This window comes from Pezoporus flaviventris, unplaced genomic scaffold (genome assembly GCF_033815535.1).
Source record: "Pezoporus flaviventris isolate CSIRO_AGI_PZ_B2104156 unplaced genomic scaffold, CSIRO_AGI_Pfla_v1 ptg000253l, whole genome shotgun sequence".
Classification (NCBI taxonomy): Eukaryota; Metazoa; Chordata; class Aves; order Psittaciformes; family Psittacidae; genus Pezoporus; species Pezoporus flaviventris.
In genome coordinates this window covers 486,899-511,176 of record NW_026892800.1, presented here as the reverse complement: position 1 = coordinate 511,176, position 24,278 = coordinate 486,899, and the positions used below count along the sequence as shown (strand labels likewise).

Here is a 24,278-nt window from a genome sequence, read left to right as displayed (position 1 = left end):
CCATCCCTGGCAGTGTTCAAGGCCAGGTTGGACACAGGGGCTTGGAGCAAGCTGCTCTAGTGGAAGGGGTCCCTGCCCGGGGCAGGGGTTGCACTGGAGGAGCTTTAAGGTCCTTTCCAACCCATCCCATGTCTCTATGAAATCACTGCCCTTTGGAGGTTTGGGCTGATACCCACTGGATTTGCCCCAGCTCCTGAAGCAGTGGTGGCTGTGCTGCAGGGTGAGGGGTGCTCCGCTGGGTCTGCCACGACCTCAAGTCCCAACCAGTGGGGCTCACGCTGGCTGTCCCACAGTAAAGCAGCTCCACGGTGCTACCTCTTCCTCACGTTTCAGGTTGGAAGCAGCTACGAACCCTGCCAGCAGCGAGTCCTACAGCGACCGTGCCTCCAGCCGCTCCAGCGCCTATAGCCGGAGGGAGAACCGGTTGGCTGCCCTCAGCAGCAGAGCGGAAGAGGAGAGTAACAGGGACTACAAAAGAGTAGGGTTTTTTGCCTGTATTCTTGTCACTGCTGCCTGTTGCTGCAGAAACGTGCGCTGGGAGGCTTTGGAAAGATAAAGTTTATTTTCCCTGTCTGTTACCGTTGCTTTTGGAAGTCACACCGGCCTTCTTCAAATGCATCTGCCCTTCAGGGGGTTGAAAACGGACACAGCATGAGAGGACATCCTGGAAGTCAGATGTCTGAGGAGCAGGGGATTGAGGCGGGGGAAATGCTGGGAGGGATTTGAAAGGAGCAAGGAAAGATACCGGTGAGCACAGCAGCGTAGTTTACACGTGCACATCCCCACAATTATTTTGCTGCTGTAACATCCCAGAGTTATTTTTTCTATGATCTCTGAACCTTTCAACACAATCCTTGAAAGGGATGTGCCCTGCCACCCACAGCCTCAGGGCAGGGAGCATGTCAGAAGTAAATGGATTAAGATGACCAGGCTGCCCAGGGAAGCTGTGGCTGCCCCATCCCTGGCAGTGTTCAAGGCCAGGTTGGACACAGGGGCTTGGAGCAAGCTCCTCTAGTGTAAGGTGTCCCTGCCCATGGCAGGGGTTGGGACTGAATGAGCTTTAAGGTCCCTTCCAACCCAAACCAGCCTGGGATGCTGTGATTCATTCTGTGTTTCTCTGACCTGAATTCTGAAATGACTGATGCTGAAAAGCCTCCCCCACAGGCAGCACCCCCTCCTCTGCATGAGCATGCCTGGTCAGGAGAGGCAGGCAGGACGCCTCTCAGAGGGGTGGAAATTCTGCTGGTTTGAAGGAATCGAAGGGGAAAAAAATCCATTTTGGAGTGGCCTAAAACTCTGCTCCTTTCTCCTCTTCAAGCAATGAGCAAACAAGGGCAGTGAGGCTGTGTTGTGCTGGGGAGCACAACAGAACCATAGGTGCACATACATCCAGCGTAGACAACACTGGGCTTTATTACGCTTGGCTGTTTCCCTAAATGAAAACCATCCCTTTTCTTTGCCTCTCGGCTGCTTTTAAACACCCTGCAAGATGAAACAGCTGTTTTCTTAGTTCGCACGGATTGTGAAAACACAAGTGAAGAATCCAGAGCAGTTCTGTTTGTCCTTCGAATCCCCTGGCATGGGGAGCAAAGCAAACCCCGCTGCTGGCTCTCTGCTAACTGTAATCTCTTCTTTCCTATCCTATATCTCAGTTATATGAGAGCGCCCTGTCCGAGAATCAAAAGCTGAAGTCAAAGCTGCAAGAAGCCCAGCTTGAGTTGGCAGACATCAAATCCAAGTTGGAGAAAGCAACCCAGGTAAGGCCAAAACGGGCTCGTGGGCTGGAGGAGCTGAGCTCCAGCCCGTAACAAGCCAACACTTGCTCCAGCATGAGACAGGATTTAGCTCTTGGGAGGGAAGGTGCCTCAGAGGAGGCTTATTTTTCACAGAGATAAGTATAAGGGATTCCCTGAAGACTGCTGCCTCTCTAGGCTTCTGCCTAGGCCTTTGTGCAGCATCCTGCGATGCTTTAATAGCTTCCTGTTTTTAATTTCCCTAGCAGAAACAGGAGAAAACTTCAGACCGGTCCAGCATGCTGGAGATGGAGAAAAGGGTACGTGTCTCTGCTTTCTTCTGCATCACAGCCTTTGCCTCGTGTTGCTCTGCAGAGCATGGTCATTTCTTGCAGGAAAGTGTGACTTAAAAGCTAAGTTCTAGTTTTGCCTTGTGGAGCAGTGCACAGCGGTAACTGCGTTCTGACCTTCGCAGGGTCTGAGACTTTCCTGCTTTCGTTGGAAATCAGCTTAGTTCTGATTTCTTTCTTCTGTTACAGGCAGCTGCAGACCAACAAATCGTACTCTGTCATGCTAAGAGACTGTTGGGCCAGTATGCTTTACGTTATTCTTGATCCTTATAAATGAAGACTGGTTGGGGATGGTGAGGGGAAGAAGGCAAAACACGAGCTGGGTTTCTGTCTCGTGATTACTCTTGACATCTGGATCATTGAATGCTCCTTCCTCTCCACTGAACAGTCAGATTCGTTGCAGTGAGCTAAGCTGAACGGGTAGAGCCTGGCTAAATCTCTGCCTTGAGTCACCATAGCTCCAGTCAGATTGGAAGAGATCCCAGCAGAGTCAGGCAGGTTAGTCAGGGCTTTGTCCCTTCATTTAGTGAAGTGTTGAGTCTCTGCAGCTGCAGCCCTTTCTTCCAGTTCTTAACTGTCCTCACAGTGATTTGTTTTCTCTTGGTATCTTATCCTGTGCTTCAGCTGATGGCCATTAATGCTTGTTCTCCCACCACGTGGTTAATTAAAGCTGAAGCTTGGCTCCAGTTTCTCAGCGACATCCACTTTCATGCTGGAGAGTCGCCTGAAGTGGAGGTTTCTCTTGAACTGTTTCATCTCCTGAAGCTTTAGAAGCTTTGCTGGATGATTAAAGCCCTTTAATCATTTATGTGCAAACACTTCCTGGGATTTGCCAGATACCAGTCTGGAGGAGGTGATGTTCAGGATCCCCATTTTGAACAGGGGCAGGCAGCACACACCAGCCCTTGGTACAAGGGTGCGAGGCAGGTGCCGGGCTTTGGCTGCTGAAGCTGAATTGATGCTCAGGCCCTGGCCCTGCTGTGTAACCTCAGCTGAGCACCTCCACGCCACTCTGAACCCTGAGATACTCAGAGCAGTGATCCCTGTGGGCCTGATTCCTGGGTGTGCTTCAAGCAGGCTAAGGGGCGTTATCAAACATGCAACCCCACTGTCAGCTAAACATCACTTGGGGGGCACTTGGAGGTTTGCCATTTCCTCCTGCTCAGTGCACCTCCCTGGGGTGGTTTGAGTCCTCTCATGTTGAGAATGTCCTTGATAGAGTCCAGCTCTCCCTCTCTCAAGGGCTCTGCTCTCACTGAGGGCACCACCAGCACTCACATGGCAGAGCCACCCTGTGTAATCATCCGTTTCCAAACTACACTGAGAGCAGTGAGCTTTGAAGCCCTAAATTAATCAGGGAGGAGGATTTCCAGGCACCGTTCCCTGTTTCTTGCTCAATGGGCTGGGTGAGTTTTCTCATTGCCTCCTGCAGTGGGTGCAGTTAAATACATGGCTTCACCCACAGAGCTCAAAATCAGGTTGCATCAGAAAGTCCTGAAAACTGGAATCACTGGCCGGGGGGGGAATCATTTCACTGAAGGGGTGTGAAGGGAGCTCAGGATCTGCCGAAACGGACCCAGCTCCTGGTTGTAACCTGTGCATTGCTTTGAGATACTTTTCAGTGCAGGCTCCTACAGAAATACAAGACTCCTTTAGAAGCAAATGCACTCTGAGTTTTTCCTCTGCATCCTTGTGACCATCTTTGTTATGAATCCTTGCAAACAGGAGAAGCGAGCCCTGGAGCGGAAACTCTCAGAAATGGAAGAGGAGATGAAGGTAGGAAATAATCCATTCCCTCTGCTCATTCTGGGGTTTATGCTTTGAATTAATGTCTTCTGGGATTGTCACCCAGGAGTGGGATACTAAAGGTGTACCCTGGGAGGGATTCGTGTCACCTCCAAGCGTGTTCCTATGTGCAGTCAGAACTTCCTTTAATGGCCAGACATGAAATACTAATAAACTCTCCTATTACCATTCCTCTGATTGCACCATATGTTTGTTGTGCTGTTTGATCCGAGAACGGTGAGAGCTGTTCTCCTTAAACGCTTTCCAAAACTAACTTTTGTGGCATCGATGGGTTTCCATGTGCTGATCCTCTGTGCTCTGAACAGTCTGCAGCCCACGTTAAGCCGCTGTGGTTCTCGCCAGATGGGTAAGAAGACAAAGCTGGCTTCTGAGGTCACGCACACTAGCCAGGACGAAACACAAGAGTGGTTGTATTTCTGTATTCCCTTCCTATATAGCATGCCACTGGAAGGCTGTGTCAGTAAGGGAGCCTGGAGTTGATTTCAGCCAAGAGGAATTCGCTTCCTGATGAAATGTGCAGCATGGCTTGAAGTCACGAGACATCCGCCACTGATGCTCCTTCGCGTTCTCTCTCTGGTGGCCTTGCCCCTGGGGATGGTTCCTCCTGCCATGGCTTGGCTGCCCTGCGAGCACGGGGCTGGTGGGGAGCACTGCAGGGTGGGAAGCAGCGTGGGTGCATATTGCCACCTAAGTACACCCAGGACTTTGTGCTGCTTTGGCAGCGTTGCATCATTTACACTCTGGTTTAATGCTGGTATCGACAGAGTGGCCCCGTTTGTTCTCTGCTTTCATTCCCTTTGAGCATGACCCAGGTGGGACCAAAGTGCTTTCAGAAGGAAGGACCCCACCTGAGAGTTGTGTGTCCCGACTCTCTGCACTGATGCAGGAGGTTCCAACTTTATGTTTCTATTTGAAGCTTCATGTATTTAGCAAGCATCCATCTTTGGAAGGACCCATTGGCTTGTGCTGCATCTTCTGCTGCCATAAGTAGTAGAGTGATTTGGTGGATCTCACTGTAAAGGCTCCCGTGTTCTCTCTCAGAGGAGAAAACAAGTGTCTATGTGTTAGAAGGGGAAGGAGAAAAGACTGAAAATGTCTAAATTTCTTTACTCACTGAACAGGAGCAACCTTTAACTCCAGAGAGACCTTTGTATAATTACAGGAATGTGGCCTTCAAGAGAAGACGCTGACAGCAGCAGTTTCTGTTGTCTCTGCAGCCATGCAGATCACTGCAAACCAGCTTGGTCTGTGGAGTAAAAAGACAAATTGGTGTCCTCTAGTGGCCTGTCAGATCTGAAACGTTTATTTTGGTTCAGAAGGCAATTAAGGAAAGAAGGTGCCTGTGGGAACTGCTGGATGCAGCTGAAGCATCTCTGGTGCGGGTAGTCCCGAGCTGCAGACTGATGGAAGCTGGTGGTGCAAAACAGGAGCACTGGTAGAAGTTTGGCATGTTCTTCTATTGCCCCTAGAGATGTGCTGGAGACAGGAGCTAAAGGAGCATGAGCAATCAGTCCTTGAGGGTGGGACTTCTGAGTCCACTTTCATCAAAGCAGGAGAGTCAGCCCAGTTGTGTTTGCCTACAGTGAGATAACCTCTACAGAACATCTGTGTTCATCTCTCATGTGGAAATTGAGCCAGGAAAACAAATCTGTTCATTCTGGCTGGACTTCCATCCCTGCTTCTTGCAGTAGCTGAATAGCAGTCCAGCCAAAGCAGAAGGAATTGGCTTTGGCAAATCCACCAGTGTCCTTTAACGCGGAGATCAGCAAGGGGAGACAATCAGACAGGCCAAGTTATTAGGTCTCAGGTAGTACTGTGGGGTTTGGGATTCTTCCCACTGGTCTTTGAATTGAACCAGTCCAGCATGGCTCTCATGCAACCCTTTGATGCTGGGGTGCCTGTATCCAGTCCTGTGCATCAGGGCTCTCCGCTTGTTGCAGCTGACGTCTTGGGCAGAGGAGGCACAGCAGCGGTTGCAGGATGGTCCTGGGTTTCTGTGACAGAAACACTTTGTATTTCAGTCTACACTTGAGGTAATGAGCTTTGTTCCTTTCATGAGTTTAACCCCTGCTAATGAAGCAATCAAGAAACGGAGAGGAGCAGGACAAACACAGGAATCTCAAGAAGCCCTTGGTGCCAGGGCTGCTCCTGCAGACCAGCTCTTGCGAAGGTGACAAAGCAGTGCAGCCTTTGCTGAAGTGACTGCAGAATGTGACTGGAGGTACAGCAACTTGGCTAAGGAAGGAGAAAGAAAATGAGCATTTGCACTGAACTGAATTGAATGCCAAGTGCCTGAGGTCCCAACTTAACACAGCAATTTTTCGTGAAGGTCACAGGAGCTTCGTTATTCCATGGCAGCACCGCACCTCCTGGCTCTGTACATTGTGCATGCTTTGGGCATTTTTATTTCCCCTACTGTTGCAGGCACAGAATCCTTTAATTGCAGGCAGGTACAGCTGAACTGAGAAACCTGCTTTTGGTGAGCCAAGTATCAAACAGAGGGATAAGCAATCACAGCGGTATTGGCCAGATTCTGGTCTTCGCCCTTGGCTTCATTCCCAGCTTCCCAGCCTTTGCTGGGTTTCTTGAGTAAATAGAAGGCTGTCCTACCTGCAGCACACACACATCTTTACATAAGTGATGCTTTTTATCATCTCTGGCAGCGTGCTGAGGCAAAGCTGCATCCTATCATGCCATGCTGAGGTTCCATGCTGTATCAGTGTGGAAAAGCAAAGGTGGTCTCTAAAACAACCACAATCCTTTCCACCCCCGTAGCATGGCACCCGTTTCACATATGCTTGATGTTTTCTGCCAGACATGTTCAGTTGTGTTCCCTGGGATAAAGCAGGGGATGTTTGTGATCCATGGTGTGACTCTTCCGGTATGAACCATCCTCCAGCAGCTCCTGGGTGTGATTTATCCCAGGACAGACGTGTGAGGTCTTCACCGAGCCCCACCGTGGCTCGGGTGGGTTCGGGGATGGATGGATGGATGGATGGATGGATGGATGGATGGATGGATGGATGGATGGATGGATGAGATTTGGTGAGTGGGGGTCTCGCTGCCGAGGTGTCCCTGAAGCTCCTGCAGCTCATTGGCCATAGCTCTGTATCAGGACCTGTCAGAATTGTGTTAGCCTAGGCCAAGTGGCGCTCCATCAAGTTGATACCACTGGGGGGCTCAAAGCCCATCTTTGCTGCTTCCCTGCACTCACCTGCCTTGTTTCTGTTGGTTTTGCTCCTCTATGGGGAGCAGAGGTAGTGCTTTTGGGGAGCTAAGAATGGACCTGATGGGAGGGGGCTACACGAAGTGCTTCTCTTTTATAAACAAATGGGCCCTTGGACAAAGCATTCTTGGATGCAGCAGGTTCTCTGCCAACTGCAGCCAGCTCCATGTCCTGCAGGTTGGATGGATGTTCATGCAAGTTCTTTGCATCCCAACCGATTTGCCTGTGCTGCTTCTGGTTAAGGACAGACAGTGTGACCTCCCTCGGAGCACTTTCTGCTAATCAAATGGCAGAAAGGAACCTGCTTCCCTCTGTCTCCTCCCTGCCGTTGCAAGCCATGTGTCAGAGGACATGGGAGGAGCATGCTGGGTTGCAGAGCTGCTTTGGTTCCGGGCTGGCATTTCTGCACTTGAACTTAAACCTTCTCTTGCCACAGATGTTCCCTTCCTGCCTTTCCCTGCACAGTGCCCCTGCTCCCTACACCACGGAGGAGGGCTCCTGGTTCACATGGCTGCGGTACCCGATGAGCTGTGGGGAGGAGGGAGGCACAGGACGCTGCTCAGAAAGCAGCTCTGCAGCCCCCCACGTGTCCTGGCACCTCTGTTTGGTGTGAATGCCCAGCACACGCTTGCTTTCTTTCTTCAGCATCACTGGGAAGAATGTCCTTGGAGCAGTCGTGATGTCTGCATGGCTTTACCATTTCCCCCCTTTGCCTGCTTTGATGTTCTGTGTCTCCCCATTGCTGCTGTTCCTGTGCTAGCCCCAGCTTCGGGGCTGGTGTCTCCACTGTCCTTTGCCCACTAGTTCCTTCTGTAATGGAGAAATCTGTGTTCTCACACGTAAGATGCTGTCATTCAAACACCTCAACTTAAAATGAGTGATTTGAGGTTCTGACTTTTCACCTCTGGAGATCAGAGTTAAATTGAGCCCTATGGCAGAGAAGAGCTGAATCTGGACAGGGATGAAACCCCCCACACGCACCAGACCTCTGAGCATACCCAAGAGCCATCATTCATTCAGGTGCCGCAGGGGCAAGGGATGTGGTCAGGACAGTGATACTTCAATCTGTGCCTTTAAAACCTCCCGTGAAGCTCTGACGGCCCTGTGCTACCCAAGACTGCTTTAGCTTTTAGAGCTACGTAAAGAAGAGGGGTTTGCAGGGAATCCTCAGCTGCAGCGGTGTTTTCAGAACCTGTGTAGGTGATAAGTCATTGAGGAGAGTTCCCACAGTCGTTCCGAAGTCCAGGGGCCGTGTGCTGCTGGAGCCCACTGGGTAAACTAGAATGTTCCCTGCTTTGTGCTGGGAAATCCCTTCATTTGACCTTTCAAAGGCTTTGGTGGCCCAGATGGTTCCCAGAATGTCCTCGATGTGCTGTAAGGCTTTTCCCATCGGCACCTGAGCCCATCCACCACCCACTGCTACTAATTCTTCTTCTGTTCTCTTTGGTTTTTTTCCTTTGACTGCTTGTGGACTAAATTCACCTTTCTGTGCCCTTTTGTCTCCCTGGTGTGTTCTCTCTCTCTGTTTTTCTGTCCACTCCTCTCACTCTCTGCAGAATCTCCACCAGCTCAAACAGATTCACACTCTGAGGCAGATGAATGAGCAACTGCTGGCTGAAAACAGGGCTCTGACCCGGGTCGTAGCCAGGCTTTCTCTGCCTGCCAAGCCCTCCGAATCAGAGGAGCTGTAGCTGCTTTCCCTCCGGCTCATCTCGCCTCCCTCTTCCACTCTTCCAGGCAGGTCTCCACTCCTTTGGCCGGGCTGTTCCCCCTCTGCCTCATTGCTCTCGAGGGTGGCTGATGAAGCTTGTGGCTCCAAAGCAGCATGTGGCAAAGGGTCCGAAAGCCAAAGGCCTGGGGTCGCTGGAGGCTCTGCTCAGTCTGACTTTCGCTCTGCTTGGCAGATGATGCTGACCGCACCGTTCCGCTAACTGACTGCATTGGGGGCTTGCCTTGGCCATAGGGAGCCCATCACCTGGGAGAGAAATAGGAGGATGTGCTCCCTGCCTTGACCTAAGGCTGTTGGGATGGGTGGATGGCGCTGGAATGGCCACTGGAGAGTGATGGATCAGCTGCTGCCCTGGGGCTTAGCGCTGGAAAATGGCTTTGGGGTGGCTGGTCAGTGGCAGTGGGCAAGCCAGCAGCCCCTTCCATTGCCTGACCTTGGAATGGGTGAATTATGCTGCGTGGTTGCTTATGATGCAGTTCTTTTTCATTTGCGAGAAGCTGGCTCACAGCAAGGAAGATCATCCAAAGTCAGGATGAGCAATGCAGTAATTTCTAGGGATGCCACGAGAAGCACCCGTTTTCAGGTGATTTTTCGACCTACTGCTGGTTTAGACCTCAGCAGGTTTCCTTTGTCACTTGACAAAGAGGACGAGCTCCTTCCCTCGTTATAAACAGAGTGAGTTCACAGGCTGCAGCATCCTCACTGCCTCCTGCATTGTGGCTCCGAGGCAGTGAAGCCCTGGGAGCTGCACCAGGTACACTTCCTTCTTCGTTTGCCTGTTTTAAATTAAGTGCAGAGCAATTAGTGTTTGAAATCCAAGGAGAAGCCTTCCGTAAGCTTTGCCCTCACACATCACCCACTTAAATTACATCTTTCCGTGCTACTTCATTGGTTCAGTGCTAAAATAAAGCTGTAAATGGTTCTTTCTTAGGGCCGTACCTGCCTTTTGCAGGTTAGTGGGGATAGTCAGCTCCCTTCAGACAGCAGCAGTGTGTTCTCACGGGCTGGAAGTGGCACGAAGGTAGAGACAAATCTATTCTTAGCACACAAATTATATCAAGGATGATTAATGGTAGAAACAAACCGAGCAGGGGAATTGTGGCTTCCCCTTCCCAGGAGTCCCAGTTCAAGACCAGGTTTGTGTCATGGGGGTGTTCGTGGCCTGAATAGTGCAGATGGTCAGATGAAATCATCTCCCCATCTTCCTGCTTGAAATCTGTGACAGTGTTCCCAAACCTGCCACTGACTCACCCCGCACCAGCGGTGAGTTCAGGTCATTCCCCTTCCCAACGTGCTCTGAGAGCCGAGAGGGAAGAACTGAGCAAAGCTCTTTCCAGACCCAGGAGAAGGAGCATCTCACCAGCTGTAAGCCACGGGTCTCTCTTCTCCCTGTGGGAAATGGCCATGTTATCTCTTCCCCCTGTGAAACCCATCTGCCTCAGGCATGGGTGGACTCTTCATTCCCAGCCTGGAAACTGTTCCTAGGTTTGCAGTTCACTGGTGCTGCCAGAGCTGGAGAAGAGCCATGTGTCTGCTGGCTTTCTGACACAGGGTGGTGGTGCTACCTGTAAACCTCATCTCTGAGAGAGCTGGGCTTGTTCAGCCTGGCTGCAGGAGCCCTTAGAGCAGCTCCCGCTGCCTAAAGGGGCTACAAGAAACCTGGAGGGAGGCTTTGGATTGTGAAAGGAGGAATTTGCTCCAGTGGGAGTGATGAGAGCTGGCGCCTGTGCTCAGTGGTGGTGACCGTGGAGGGGCTGTGGATGTGAGGAGCTGACAGGAGGTTGTGGTCAGAGCAGAAATTCCAGCTTAGGGGAAGGTTTAGTGGGGATTTTGAATGGGGAATTCCTCCTTGGGTGAGAGGAGCCATCGCTGAGCTCAGAGCGGTGCCGTTCATGACCCTGCTCTGCCCTGGCTTGTTCCAGCAATGTTGGCACCCATTGGTGTGAGTTGCACACCGAGACAGGCAGCGCGGGGTCTCCTTCCAGTGCCACCACCCATGGTCCCCCGCCTGCAGCGTGGGAAGCAGGAGGGGGTTTGCAATGAGAAGGGCTGCAAAGGGTTCATCAAAGCCATTCTTGTGTTCCCAGCTCAGAGCACTTTGGTTTTGTCTCTGTTGTGACCCTTGGTTGAGCTCCAGCGTTCACAACGGGGGGATCTCCAGTGTCAGTGTGTTCTACCAGTCCTCTGGCCGTGGCATGCACATTTGCATTGAACATCTGTGGGAATCCCAAAGAGATTGGGGTTTATTCCAGGAAATGTGGGGTTTATTAGGAGAAGGGGTGATGGTTTTTGACTAAAAGTTGGGGTGATTGAGGCTGGACGTGAGGAAGGCATTCTTTACAATGCGGGTGGTAAAGCACTGGCACAGGTTGCCCAGAGAGGTGGCGGATGCCCCATCCCTAGAGATATTCAAGGCCAGGCTGGACGTGGTTCTAAGCAGCCTGATCAAATTGAAGATGTCCTTGCTCATTGCAGGGATGGGCTTTGAAGGTCCCAACCCAAACTGTTCTAGGATTCTAAAGTCATTTTGCAAGGTCCAGTCCTGTGTGAGAATTTCAGGCCTTCTTTTTCTCCTCTAGTCCTGGCAAGTTGGACAAACCAGATGAGGAGAGCCAGCTCCCTAGTTTGTGCTAAGCTGTAATCGGCATGTGGGAAGAGGTTTGGGATGGAACAACTCAGACATGGTTCCCATCCTCGCAGACTGGTCTGCCCTCAGTGCTGGCGCGTGTCCCGCCGCGCTCCAGGGCTCCCTGGCTCTCTGCTGTGCTCCAGTCGAAATCCTTTGCTTGTGGGAATCCTGGAGACCCTATGGAGAAGCGACCAAGCTCAGCAGGGTGCTGGGTGGAGGGGATGTGACATCCCCACGGCTCAGCGCCGGGGTCCCTCCAGCTCTGCTGTGCTCTAATCCCGCTTTGTCTCTCTGCAGATTTTGACAGAGCTGAAGTCAGACAACCAAAGGCTGAAGGACGAGAACGGAGCCCTCATTCGTGTCATCAGCAAGCTCTCCAAATAGGAATCCTGAGCACAGGCAGGACGAAGAGGGGAGCCCTCACGAGCTGCCAACGCCACCACCGAGCCCTAACCCCCGCTTTTCCTCCTGTCATGTACAGCATTTCAGCCTGGGATCAACCAGTCACCCCTGCCATGCCCTGCCCTGTGCTGTACATCCCTTTCTTGCCCCGATTCCCATCACAGCACCCCTCTGCCATTGGATTGTTTTTAATTTAAGCATGTTGTGGTGTCTCGGACATTTTAGTCAAGGGAGAAGAGAAACGTGAGGATTGGGTTTGAGCTGCTGAAACTTCTTCTTCCAAAGCCCAGTGTTTGGTGTTGGACTCCAGCCTGGAGTAGGCAGCTCCTGCTTTACAAAAGTGATGCCTAAAGAACTGGTCCAGCACATCCAAGCCCTTTACAGGTGGGAAATGTGACCGTGGGCTGGCACTCTGAGGGTACACATCACCCCACCTGAGACGTGAGCCTCTGGTTGAAAAGTGATGCTGTGAAAGCCACCAGAGCTGATTTCTGACACAGGCTGACCACAGCTGCTTTGCACAGAGACTTCCTTCTCCTTTCACCCCAGGAGACGGAGTCTTTTATTTAATACAAGGTTTGGAGCCTGTTCAGTAACATCAGCGCTGGCTCTCGGCGTCAGAGCCCTCGTCCTTCACCCTGCCTTTGGTGTCACCTTTATCCTTCCAGGGCTCCAGTCTCGGTAGCATCTGCTGATTGCATCCAGACTCTTGCTCCTCGGGATAGGATGCATTGCAGATACTTGTCGAGCTTTCCGAAGGACAAGCTTGAGTCCCCAGAGATCCTCTGCTGCTTTCACATGCATAGATGAGCGTCAATCACCTTGCAGGGAGCTGTGCCCACACCAGCCACCAGGCTCCCCATCCTCACAGCTGTCTGGGACATTGTGCTGCTGTCTTCATGAAGGCAGAGCCCTATAGAAGAGTCCAGTCTGGGATTTCGGGTACCTGGCTTTGATTTGCAGCGGGAGGCTGACCCAGTGAAAGGCAGCACTGGTTTGTAGAGAGAGGGAACGCCAGAGTCCCATTATCTCTTGGTGAAGAAGCTTGATGTGGATGCTTCCAAGGCAGAGGAGGTGGAGCAGTGATCACTTGTCCTCCCACGTGGAAAGCTGTGGGTGCATTGGTGTCAGAGGGACAAGGAGCTATCCTTGGGCATGCTTGGGCAGTCTTTGAATCTGTCAAAAGCTTTCAATAAGCCTTGACCTTGAAGGAAACCTCAAAGAAACCCACCCTCCTTCATGTTACACGTACTCAGAACAATTTGGAGTTGTTCTCTCTATGGGCATTTCGACAGTGGCTCCTCTACGTGCTGTGTGATTTTGATGGTAGCAGCAGTAACCTGCCGTCAGGTCTGTTGAGCTTCCCCTTCACAGACTCCTCTCAAACGATACCTTCCCTCTCAGAGCCTTCTCCCTGTACCCAAACCACTTTCCCATCTACATCCTTCTGTATTTGTCCTTCCATTTCCTTCATCCTTTGGCATCCCTGCTCTGGCTGGCTGGGAGTTGCAGTCTCTGTCTTTGAACTTGGAGGTTACCATGAAGTTTTACCCACATCCTAGGCACCTCTGCTGTTGGCTCACTGCTCCCATTGGGCTAGTGGGGCTTTTCCACTGTGAGAGAGATAGATGAGATACTTGAACACGTGCATCATTCTTGAGCTTGCTCTGCAGGGTAACATTTATCTCTGTCAGATAAAGAGGACTTTAAATGGGCTCTTTGGAACCTTTGGCTGGTTACTGCTTCAGGAAGCGTGTTCTTTCCTCTCCCTTGGGTTTTTTTCTTCATGTTTGTTTTTTCCCCCCTAATTCCCTACTTTTCCCCCTCCCCATCCTGCCTGTTTCCACCTCTCTTGCTCCTGTTGGAGCTGCCGGTGTTGCCAGGGCAGCTCTGGCCAGAGCTTCCTCTTTGGGCGCTCTTCAGCCAGCGGAGCTCTTTGAGCACGAGGTGCTGTTCCTCCTGGTACACTGAGGCCCTTCCTCTGCTGCTGTGCTTTGGGGAGGAGGAGACCAAAGCTGGTGATGGCATCAGGGTTTCTGCAGAGCACTGCCTAAGCCAGGCATCCTTTTTATATGACTTTCTTTTTAACCCTGCTATATTTAACAGCTTTAAGGCTCGAGGTCCGGGCAATGCTTTCTCTGCACGCCGTCCCCACTCGGGGCACTCTCTGTGTGAGTACTTCTGCGTTTCTTGGTGTTTCTTCTCTTGGTGACCCACTCCTCGCTTCAGACCTGGGCTCCCTCAGCTCCAAAGAGGAGCCTGGTCCCTCCTGTGCCACGTGGAGCAGGAGCTGCTGCCCTGCCGGTGTGCCAACCGTGTGCCCCACGTCCCGCATCCCACCAGGATGGGGTTTCACGCTGAAGGTCCTGGCAGTGTGAAGGAGCCTCGTGTCTGCTTCAGGGGGAGGGTTCAACCCAACCTCACAGACCCATCCTGCACTGATGGTTTGCCCCTTCCCACCCGGACGCCCATTGTGTTTCATACTAAGGAACAGTGTGCAAAGGGTAAGGAAGGCTCAAATCCTCTGCGTGGCACCTTGCAAAGCCAAACCACTTTAGATGAAGTCTGCTTAGCACTGGATTATCCCCTGGCCTCCTGACTGGGGCAGAGGGCCTCAGCCGGAGCCGCGAGCATTTCCTGAGGACGATGCGATTGCAAACCCAATCCTTGTGAATGAATTCTTTGGGTCTCTCCTAAGGCAGAAGCAGTGCACTGAGGAGGTGACGAGGAGGAGGGGGACGCTTTGCACTCGGACCCCGGTGCAAGGCAAGCAGCTTTTAAAACGGATCCCTATAGAACCAGAGCGTTTCCCAGACGTGCTCTCCATTGGAGAAGAAGCTTTTTCTCTAAGCAGTCGCTTGGGGTGCTCCAATTGCGGCTGCGACTTTGACGATGGCTCTTTGTAAATAAACTCCTTGGAGAAGCAGGACTGGCTCACGAGATGGGGAGAGAATGTATTTTTATGCAACTTTTGAGTGGCCTTTCAAACCCTGAGATGAATGGTTTGTTTTACTGGTTGTTGTTATATAGTATTCGAAGTATTCTGTGTTTGAGAGTTTGGGAGTAATATTCACATCTATGATGCTTGTAAACACAACAGTATTTATAAATGAATAAAATAAGAGTTGATAACATAGGAGCTTGGACTTTGCTTCCGTCTGTCTGGAGCTGCAAGTTGCTCAGCCCAGATTTGTGCAGCCTCAGTGGGCTGGAAAAGCCCAAATGCTCCCAAGCCCTGTATGTGCTTGGTCAGGACAAACCTGTAGCAACGACACAGGCACCGGTGCCGCCTCTTGGAGCCCTTGTCCCAAGTGAGGCTGCTGGAAACTTGTGCACGCTGCAGTCTATGGAGGTGCTTCAAGGGGCAGCCTGAGCGCTTCCCCTTGGGCTTAGGGGTGTGCAGCACCTCTGCAAAGCAGGGCAGGACCAAGACAGGTTTGTCTGGACCCAAATGTGTGTGCTGGGACTGTTGATGTCTGCACCGTGTTTGGGCCATGGGGACATCCCATGAGCACACTCGTGTTGCGGGGGGGTTCCCCGCATGCCTCCATCCCTCCATTGCCCCTGGGTTCACAGCCCTGGGACCTGCCCCCCACCGGGCCCCAGCAGCAAGACCAGGAGGGACCGGCGGCTCCTTTCAGCTCGTTTCTTTAATAAGGAGACAGGGATCATTACAAAATAACCATGGAACGACGAGAGACGGGAACGACGGAGTCCACACGAGAGGAAGGGGCTTTCAAAGCAGCTTCGCGCCCGAGCCGAGCGCTGTGGGGCCGGGACGAGGCAGAGCGGGGCCAGCACGGGGACCCCCAAAGGGGCTGGCTCCTCCCTCCCAGCTTTGGGGGGAGAAGAGGAAAAGCAAGCCCAAGCTGTTGCCAAGCCTCATGGGGTCGCTTCCTTTTAGCCTCAGAGACCAACACCAGCATCTTGGTGACACGGCCGGGTCTGGACCGGCGCAGCCGGGAGATGGGAATCATCCGGCTCCCGTCCCCATCCCAAACCCAACCATCGGGACACAGCAGAATCACTCCAATTGCCCCAAAAAGCCTTTTCACCGCCAGCTCTTTGCTGCATCCTGCCCGCCCCGGCTCTGTGCCCAGCACTGCCCCGGCCCCTCGCCCACAGCATCCACGGCCACCGCAGCGGTGGCTTGGTGCAGCTCATCCGGCTCCGCTGCTGAGCCCCACGTAACAGGGGGGGACAGTGGACACGGGGTGTTGGGGGTCATGGCTCACCCGTGGGCCCGTCCCCATGGGGTCCCGGCACGCCGCGGTCTCATATGGCTTCTAAAGTTGCTCTTGAGGGTGAAATGCGCCAACGCGACACAGGACACGGAAGCCACGATGTTGCCGCTACCCGGGCATGGGATGGATGTGACGCGACACGGGACCAAGACACACGTGGAGGTGGGGGCTGCATCGCTGGCGGCTCGCTCTCCGCTGCGTGGCATGCTTTGCTTCTTGGCGTTGTCGTCGTCTTTGAGGCGCTCTTCGCTGGGTTTTGTCTCCTCGAGGGCGGCGGAGCAATGAGGTTCGTCCGGCGCCAGCTCTGCCTCGCGGCACGAGCGCGGCCGGTCGGAGCGCGCGGCGTTGCCCATGCGGCTACTGCTACGGGGCTGCAGCTCATGCACTGGTCGTGGTATATACAGCGATGGCTCCATACGGTCACAACTACACGCAGCTACGGGGGTCAGAGGCAGCGCAGATGGCTTTAGTGGTTCCGTTGGTTTCCCCTTGGTTTATTAAACAAATCGAATGATGCAGTAAAGTCACAGTCTCCCCTCCCCAGGGATTATAAGAGTCCAAATGGAAAGTGGGAACTCTGCTCCTGGTGAGATCCCACGTGATGCTGTGGGTCTGGGGGTTGTACGTATGGAGGGGTTGCACATGGAGGGGTTGCACGCAGGGACATGCAGTGTCCTGTGTGCACACGTGCTGCCCGTGGGAGCTATGGGGCTGCCCACGCTCACCGAGTGCCCGATTCCTTCGTTTTTAACCCATTTCCACATGAGGTAAATCCCCCTCCCTCCCCCTCCCAGTGCTCGGATGGATTCTGGAATGATCCTGACTCGAGAGCCTGAATCCCACCCGTGCCCCCGCAAGGGGCTGCAGTTCCCCAAGCTCCCCATGGGTTAAGAGCACCCAGAGGCATCGTCTCCCTTTGCCACGCGTGGGGCAGGAGCTCGCTGGCACTGACGCATCTGATAGCAAAGGGGGCTCATTGAAGCTGGAGGTGACCCCACAGGACCCCCCCTGCTCCTGCACGGCCCCGGTGCCACCTTCAGCAGCCAGGCCCTGGCCAAGCGCGGCCGTGGTGCTGGTGGAAGTGACTTTGGGGTCCCACCGAGCCCCAAACCTCCCCCGGCGGAGCCGTCCCTCCCTGGGGACCGGTCCCTCCGGGGGAAGGGGCCTGTCCCTGTGTCCACCCTGAGCCCCCCCACCTCCCGGTGGGTCTGAGGTGCCCTTTGGGAAGCAGGATGCAGGGAGCTGCCGGAGCATCCGCCGGCACCAGGGTGAGGTGGTTTGGCACCTTGGCACTTTGTCGCCAGCACCAAGGTCCCAGCCCAGGGCTGGAGCCCAGGACAGCCCCCCCCCTTGCTTTCAATTGTGCCAACCCCCCCCCCCCAAAACCCAAGCTCAGGGAAGCAAAGGGGAGCAGGGATCATGAAGCTCAGAGGAATTGGGGACACCGGCTCCTGTCAGTGCCCCAGTGCAAGCCGGGCTGCAGGGAGCAGCCTTGGCTTTCCAGCTCCAGGGCTTGGTCCTGCCTCGTCCCACCATGGAGAGGTGGCCTGGAGAAGCTCCTGCCCGCTGTGGTGGACACGGATATGGCTTGTGCCCCCGAGGGGGAGCGGGATGGGGTGGACTCAGCAGCCAGCAGCTCGGTGGGGATCAGCAGCTCAGGGGGTTCCCGGGTTCTGGTCCCTGGTTGGCCATGGGCTCACACTCGTCCTCCCCACCTGCACCACAGTGCTGGGATGTGGCAGTGGAGCTGGAGCTCCCCATAGCCCCCGGGCTGCCCTGAGGCAGGGCTGAGCCCTTTGGGGTGGCACCTGGCACCGCTGTGACCCCTCGCATCACGAGACCCCTCAGCACCATCCTGCCTTGTGGGAGCATCTTCATCTACAGTCTTCACCCAGCCATGGTGGGACGCATGCAAACCCCCAGCGCTGCCCTTGCCTGGCCATGGTGGCAGAGGTGGTGGTGTCTGTTGTGTGCACATCCCTCCATGGCTCTCCTCCGAGCAGACCCCAGGGGCTCCTTGGGCTCAGTGTGGCCCCACAAGAGCTCAGCACCCCCTCAACATCAGGGCCCTGTGGTCCCTACAAACCTCTGCTCAGAAGAGCCAAGCCTGGAGCAGGCCGGGGCACTGGAACCAAGGGGATGGAGGGAGGCAGAGCCAGAGGCACCAGGGTCTGCTGCAGAGGCTCTTCTCCATCACCTCTGTCCACACCACAGCCATGCCCCTGGCAAGCACAGCTCATCCTGCATGACCACCTCCATCACCAGCTCCGTGCATGAGCGGTGCTTCTCACGTGGAAGGACGGGGCAGGACGGCAGCAGCGGTGCCGCGGGCTGGTGCCACGGCCACCGGGGAAGGTCCCAGGCGTGACGGTGGCTTTGGGCCTGGGAGGTGATGGGTCAGAATGGAGCGATGCTGAAGAACGGAAAGAACCATCCATGTCTTTAACCTCTTCCCCTGGAAGCTCTTGGGACTGTCTGGAAACCCTTCCGCAGCCATCGAAGGGTATTTCAGCTTAAAAGAGAACAAAAAGAACCAAAACCGAAGGTTGCCGAACTGAGGTATCGGTAGCTCTGGGTCGCGCCGAGTGTCCGCGGTGCCGCGCCGCCGGCAGCTCCTCCTATTTGTTCTTCCCAAGAGCTGCGTCTACTTCCTCCTCTGGCTTCAGCGAGTGCCACTGGGCAATGGGCCGCCGGGGGTTGGCCAGCATGTCGGACCAGTGCCGCAGCTCCGTGCCCGTGGAATTGCAGCCCGTGAAGATCTTGCCGATGGCTTCGTTCTTCCCCAGCTTGTCGTAGTCCAGCACCGTGATGACCACTTGCACTTTCTGAGGGAGGAAACCTTCTTTCAAGGGGCAGGAAAGTGCAGGGAGCAGGGTCCTAATCACAGCATCCCAACCACAGCATCCCAACTACAACACCCCAGTCACAGCATCCCAAATGCAGCATCCCAATCAGAGCATCCCAATTGTAGTATCCCAACTGCAGCATCCCAATAACAGTGTCCCAAATGCAGCATCCCAATCACAGCATCCCAATCAGACCATCCCAACTGCAGCATCCCAACTGCAGCATAACAATCACAGCATCCCAACTGCAGCATCCCAATCACAGCATCCCAACTGCAAGAGCAGAGTCCCAATATCACAGCATCCCAACCGCAGCATCCCAAATGCAGCATCTCAATCAGAGCATCCCAACTGCAGCATCCCAGTCACAGCGTTCCAAATGCAGCATCCCAGTCAGAGCATCCCAATCAGAGCAACCCAACTGCAGCATCCCAGTCACAGTGTTCCAATCACAGCATCCCAATCACAGCATCCCAATCACAGCATCCCAATTGCAGCATCCCAGTCACAGCACCCCAGTCACAGCATCCCAACTGCAGGAGCAGAGGAAAGCCCCTCTCCAGCCATTACCTGGATGGGGACTGTATCTCCTGGGCAGCACCCACCCACCCCTGCCCCTGAAGCAGATGTCCTCAGCGTCAGCCCAGGCCCAGGTTGGGACTGGATGTGATTTCATGGGTGACTGGACCAGGAGTTTGGCAGGAGCTGTTTAGGCTGGGACAGGGGCTGGGACATGGGCTTGGGCAGCTGTGGGACTTTTCCCATCACCCTCACCCCGGCCTCCCTCCCAGGGAAGTCATCAAACCAACCTGTATCTGCTCAAAGGGGATCTCGAAGCTGAAGGACTCATTGAAGTAGGGGTTCAGGGTCTTCTTCTTGACTGTGGTCTTCTTCTTCTTCAACCTCTTGCCATTCTGCAGCAGGTGGATCTTCACGTAGGGATCTGGGGGGGCAGGAGGGTGCATCAGCCAGGGCTGAGATGCCCAGGGGACACCATCAGCCTGGCCCCAGGATAATCTGAAGGGGGCTACAAGGATGCTGGAGAGGGGCTCTTCATCAGGGAATGCAGTGATAGGACAGGGGGTGATGGGTTCAGACTGAAACAGGGGAAGTTCAGGTTGGATCTAAGGCAGAAGCTCTTCCCTGTGAGGGTGCTGAGGCGCTGGCACAGGGTGCCCAGAGAAGCTGTGGCTGCCCCATCCCTGGCAGTGTTCAAGGCCAGGTTGGACACAGGGGCTTGGAGCAAGCTGCTCTATGGAAGGTGTCCCTGCCCGTGGCAGGGGTTGGAGCTGGAGGAGCTTTAAGGTCCCTTCCAACCCAAACCATTCCATGACTCTATGGTTCTATGATGAGGTGCACCACAGGGTAAAGGGTATTTGAAGAATAAAGGTGCTCTGATGGATGGAGCTCGTCTGCATCCTGTGGGTCCTCCTGTCGGAGGGATGCAGGCAGTACAGTGATACTGGTGAATGCTGTCATCCCCATTTCTGGAGCAGGGCACCCCAGCAATAAAGCTGAACCCTTCCGTCCATGCTGGTGCTGCTCTTCCCCTGGTTAACAAAGCATTGTCTACTGTGCCCCTGGCCCCAAGTCATGGAGCAGCAGGACCAGGAGCAGAGAACCATTTTCACCACCCGGGTCCTACAGCATCCTGGACCCTGGACACAGTTGGGAACCAAATTCAATTCTTCCTAAGGATTGGGGGGTCCATCCCATCCCATCTCCCCTTGCCCCACAGGCAGACCCGGGGCTGTCTCCAATAGAGGAGGTCCCAGGCATTGGTGGTGGCTTCCCCAAGCCCTTGCCCCACTGATGGTCCCATTATCCTTCCCCAGCCAAGGATGCTGAGAGCCCCAGAGCAGGGTGGAGGAGAACCCACCTGAGAGACCCCCGACATCCATCTTCTTCAGGTTCTTGGCCTCCAGGATGCAGACAGTGAGCTTCCCTGCCGTGGGCACGTACCGGAGGGAGATGCAGATGTCTCCCAGCTTCTCAGGCTGCCAAGCAGAGCAAGGAGCACGTATCAAAGCCGTGCCAGTGCTGGGACGTGGTCCCACATGCAGGTCCCCCCACATCCTGCCCAACCTTCAGTGCAAACCTGAGCTGGCTTCCACCAGCACAAGGGTTTGATCACTTGGGTCTGGGCCAGGCCAGCACTCAAGAAGTTCATACACTCCCTTTTTGTTCTAGAAAGGCTTTTGCACAGAGGAATAAAGGGGCAGATCTTGCCCAGCGCTCATGGCCAGGATGCGCATCCTGAGCACTGCGGGACGGAGCAGAAAGCAGAGCTCGCCCCATGGCCACCCCACATCTCAAGGCACCCTGGCCAAGGGTTTCAGCTGGCTCTTGCCTCCTCCTTCTCGCCGCTCTGCAGGTCCCGCCACTCCTCGATGGGCTGACCCAGGTCCACCGTGTTCATGGGCACCTTCACCTCGCCAATGATGTCGTGCTTGGAGAAGCGGTCGAAGTCATAGATGGCCATCACCAGCGTCTTCCCCCCCAGTTCCTGGTAGGGGACCTGCACAAAGAGGGCCATTGAGTGGGCTGGCAATGGGCTCAGAGGAGCACAGTGGGGGTCATCACATGGGGCCTGTACATAGCCAGGGGGAGAGATGAGAGTGGGAGACAAGGAGCCGTGCTGCGGGTTGGAAGGTGCCCACCTTGAAGGTGAAGGTCTCATTGAAGGCAGGGTTCAGCGTCTTCTTCTGCACTTTGGTCTCGTACTTCTTCTTCTTGTCAGGGAGCAGGAACACCTTCACGTAGGGGTCCGAGGTGCCTCCCATGTCCAGAGCCGGCAGCTCGGCCGCTTGGAGGATGCCCACGGTGAGCTGGAGGTGGAACAGGGATGTCCCCATCCAGGCAGCTGCGGATGCCAAGGGCTCATCCCCAGCCCAACGTGGGACAGGGCTCCCCAGGGCTCAGCACCCAGCTCCCCGCTCCCTCCTTTGCCACCCAGGCCCAACGGGGCCTCCCTGGGCAAGCCCCACTCGAGCCCCATCACCTGGTTCGCCTGGAAGTCGTAGTCCAGCGAGAACTGGAGCTTGCCCAGGTTCTCCGGCTCCTTCTCCTCCTCCTCCCCTTCCCCTTCCGTCAGTCCCGTCTCAGCATCGTCATCGTCCTGTTGCTCCTGCAGCAGCAGCCCAGGCTCAGCAGCAGGGTCAGAGCCCAGCATCCCCATCCCTGCACCACCCCAGGACCCCAACCCCACCTGGGAAAGGAGCCCCCCGTGCTGGGGACATGGACATGGACATGGACAGAGCAGCCCTGGGGTGGCACCAGCTCTGCCTTGGGGCTCCCCAGGACAGGGTCAGCTCCAGGGGAGGGAGGTTTGGTGCTGGCAGGACATGGCTGCAGTAAGGAGCTGGGACAGTAAGGGCTGCAGCAAGGGCTGCAGTAAGGAGCGTGCTGTAAAGGGTGCAGGGACACTCGACCCCTGGTTGTTGCAGCACCACGGCTGGTGCTAAGGGCTTCAGTAGCTTCGCAATGAAGAGATAGATAACCTAATTCTCCTAAGGCAAAGCCACCCTTCTCCAAGTTATGGTCTATGGGATGGGAACCTGGGCTCCTTAGCACCTCTCTGATGTGTCCCCACGTGCCCCATCCCACCCCGGAAGATGATGGAGAAGGAAGCTCACGGCAGCACCTACCGTGAGGGTGTCCCAGGATGCAGAGGGACCACAGCGGCAGGGAGGGAGAGCACCGAGAGGGGAGAGAGCCACGTTACAGAGAGCAGCAACAACGGGATAAGGGACCCAGGCCAAGAGAGGGAATCGGGGTTTGTATGGCCCCATCCACCCTAGGAGGCAGCCCTGGCCCCCCACCACCCTGGAGCAGGGACCATGAAGCATCCCCACTCAGCCCCCCCTGCATGCCCGTGGTGCCCACATGGATCTGAAGAGCAGAAGCCTCCCACCCCCTCCAAAGAGCCCTGGGTCATGGCCACTGGAATGGGCAGGATCACCCTAAGCCTGCTGGTTCCAAAGCCCCCTTTCTGCTGGCCCCTAGGATGGGAGATGGCCCCAGCTCCGTGCACCAGCACCTCTTGAGCACTGGCTTTTCGGGGACCCCAAACTGTTGGGTGTTTTGGCCTCCTCCTCAAGCTAAAGGCACAGCTCCATGAAGTGACAGCTCAGAGGAAGGTGGGGAGACACAAGGGGTTAGATTGACATTCGCTGGGTCAGGTGAAGCATGGGCAGGTCCAAGCCAGCTTGAGCCTGGTCCCATCCAGGCCACCGGGCACTGGATAAGGGAACAGAGCTGCAGGCTCAGGTCCAGGCCCACTGCCCCATCCCAGGATCCTGGTGGCTCCATCCCTCTCCGCTGCCTGAGCTATGAGTGCCCCAGCATGGTTTGTAAGCCAAGCAGGGGGATCGTCCTAGAACAAGAAGGTGAAGCAGTGCAGGAGGATGTCACCTGGTTGCCTGACTTCATGTCCTTCATGTTCATGGCGTTCTTCATGCCTTTGCCCTTCTCCTTCTTGTTCTTCTTCTTCTTGCAGCAGCACTTCTTGCAGATGCAGAAGCAGCAGGTGAGGATGAGGAGTCCGGCTACCACCGCGATGGCAATGAGGGCCCAGGGTGGCACTGGGGGCAAGAGCCGGTGCCGTGGTCAGCCCCACAGCTCCCTCCCTGCCCCACCACCTTGTCCCACACCTTGCACTGGGACCAGAGCGGTGGTGTGGTCACGGGGAAGGAACACCAGGAAAAGGAGGCAGGAACTCACAGGGGATCTTGTTGAGCTCATTCATGAACTTGTCCCTCAGCTTGGTGAACATGTCCTCCTTGCTCTCGCCCGGCCCCGCTGCCTCTGTGGAGTTCTCCATGGTGGTCATGGGCATCGTGGTGGCCGTGGCCTCCGGGGCCATCATGGACGCTTGCTTGAACGTCATGGTGGGTCAGGGGCTCCCTGGAACACAACGTCCCCTCCGTGGTCACACAGGTCCAGCCCATGCCCAGGCTGTGTCCCCAGCAGCAACCTCTCTGCACCCAAATGTGGGGTACAGGGTGGGCATACAGGCAAGACCACCACCCTCCAGCACCACAGCCCTGGGCACGCAGCACAGTGATGGGTGTGCTCCTGGGTGGTGGGGCTTCCCATGCCACAGGCTCTGTAGCATGCCAAGGCACTGGCTGAGACTGGGATACTATGATTGGGATGCTGTGATTGGGATGCTGCAGTTGGGATGCTGTGATTGGGATGCTACAGTTGGGATGCTGGGTTGAGATGCTACAGTTGGGATGCTGCAGTTGGGATGCTGCAGGTGGGATGTTGTAGTTGGGGTGCTGCAGTTGGGATGCTGTGATTGGGATGCTG

General features: G+C 55.0%; 2 protein-coding genes across 7 annotated transcripts in view; one reads left to right on the top strand and one right to left on the bottom strand.

Annotated features, from left to right (window-relative positions):
* Positions 1–13,029, top strand: part of PPP1R12B (protein phosphatase 1 regulatory subunit 12B) — a 99,902-nt gene extending 86,873 nt beyond the window's left edge. For 3 of the 6 annotated variants that reach the window (XM_061442825.1, XM_061442824.1, XM_061442821.1), the window contains 6 exons: positions 334–478; positions 1,653–1,757; positions 2,000–2,053; positions 3,809–3,859; positions 8,672–8,852; positions 11,771–13,029. In XM_061442825.1, the coding sequence (XP_061298809.1) occupies positions 334–478; positions 1,653–1,757; positions 2,000–2,053; positions 3,809–3,859; positions 8,672–8,806 (490 nt within the window). In that variant the 3' untranslated portion in view covers positions 8,807–8,852; positions 11,771–13,029. Of the gene's footprint in view, positions 1–333; positions 479–1,652; positions 1,758–1,999; positions 2,054–3,808; positions 3,860–4,194; positions 4,236–8,671; positions 8,853–11,770 lie in introns of all 6 variants that reach the window. The other 3 variants (XM_061442822.1, XM_061442826.1, XM_061442823.1) reach the window with 2 other exon arrangements.
* A 5,330-nt stretch (positions 13,030–18,359) lies between these two features.
* On the bottom strand, positions 18,360–23,915 carry SYT2 (synaptotagmin 2). Its single transcript, XM_061442772.1, has 8 exons — positions 23,688–23,915; positions 23,379–23,548; positions 21,967–22,083; positions 21,626–21,793; positions 21,316–21,483; positions 20,845–20,962; positions 19,775–19,908; positions 18,360–18,944 (listed from the first exon to the last, which is right to left on the bottom strand). Exons 1-8 carry the CDS (start codon positions 23,851–23,853, stop codon positions 18,738–18,740), a joined length of 1,248 nt encoding a protein of 415 aa, XP_061298756.1. The 5' UTR covers positions 23,854–23,915; the 3' UTR covers positions 18,360–18,737.
* Between the last annotated feature and the right edge of the window lie 363 nt (positions 23,916–24,278).

What these genes read in the sequence shown, in the direction of transcription:
- SYT2 (XM_061442772.1), bottom strand. Translation starts at nt 23,853, where the DNA reads ATGACGTTCAAGCAAGCGTCCATGATGGCCCCGGAGGCCACGGCCACC. An exon ending in ACATGAAGTCAGGCAACCAG is followed by an intron (nt 22,084 to 23,378) that starts GTGACATCCTCC and finishes CAGGAGCAACAG; the next exon opens with GACGATGACGATGCTGAGAC. An exon ending in GGATGTCGGGGGTCTCTCAG is followed by an intron (nt 19,909 to 20,844) that starts GTGGGTTCTCCT and finishes CTGCCCCCCCAG; the next exon opens with ATCCCTACGTGAAGATCCAC.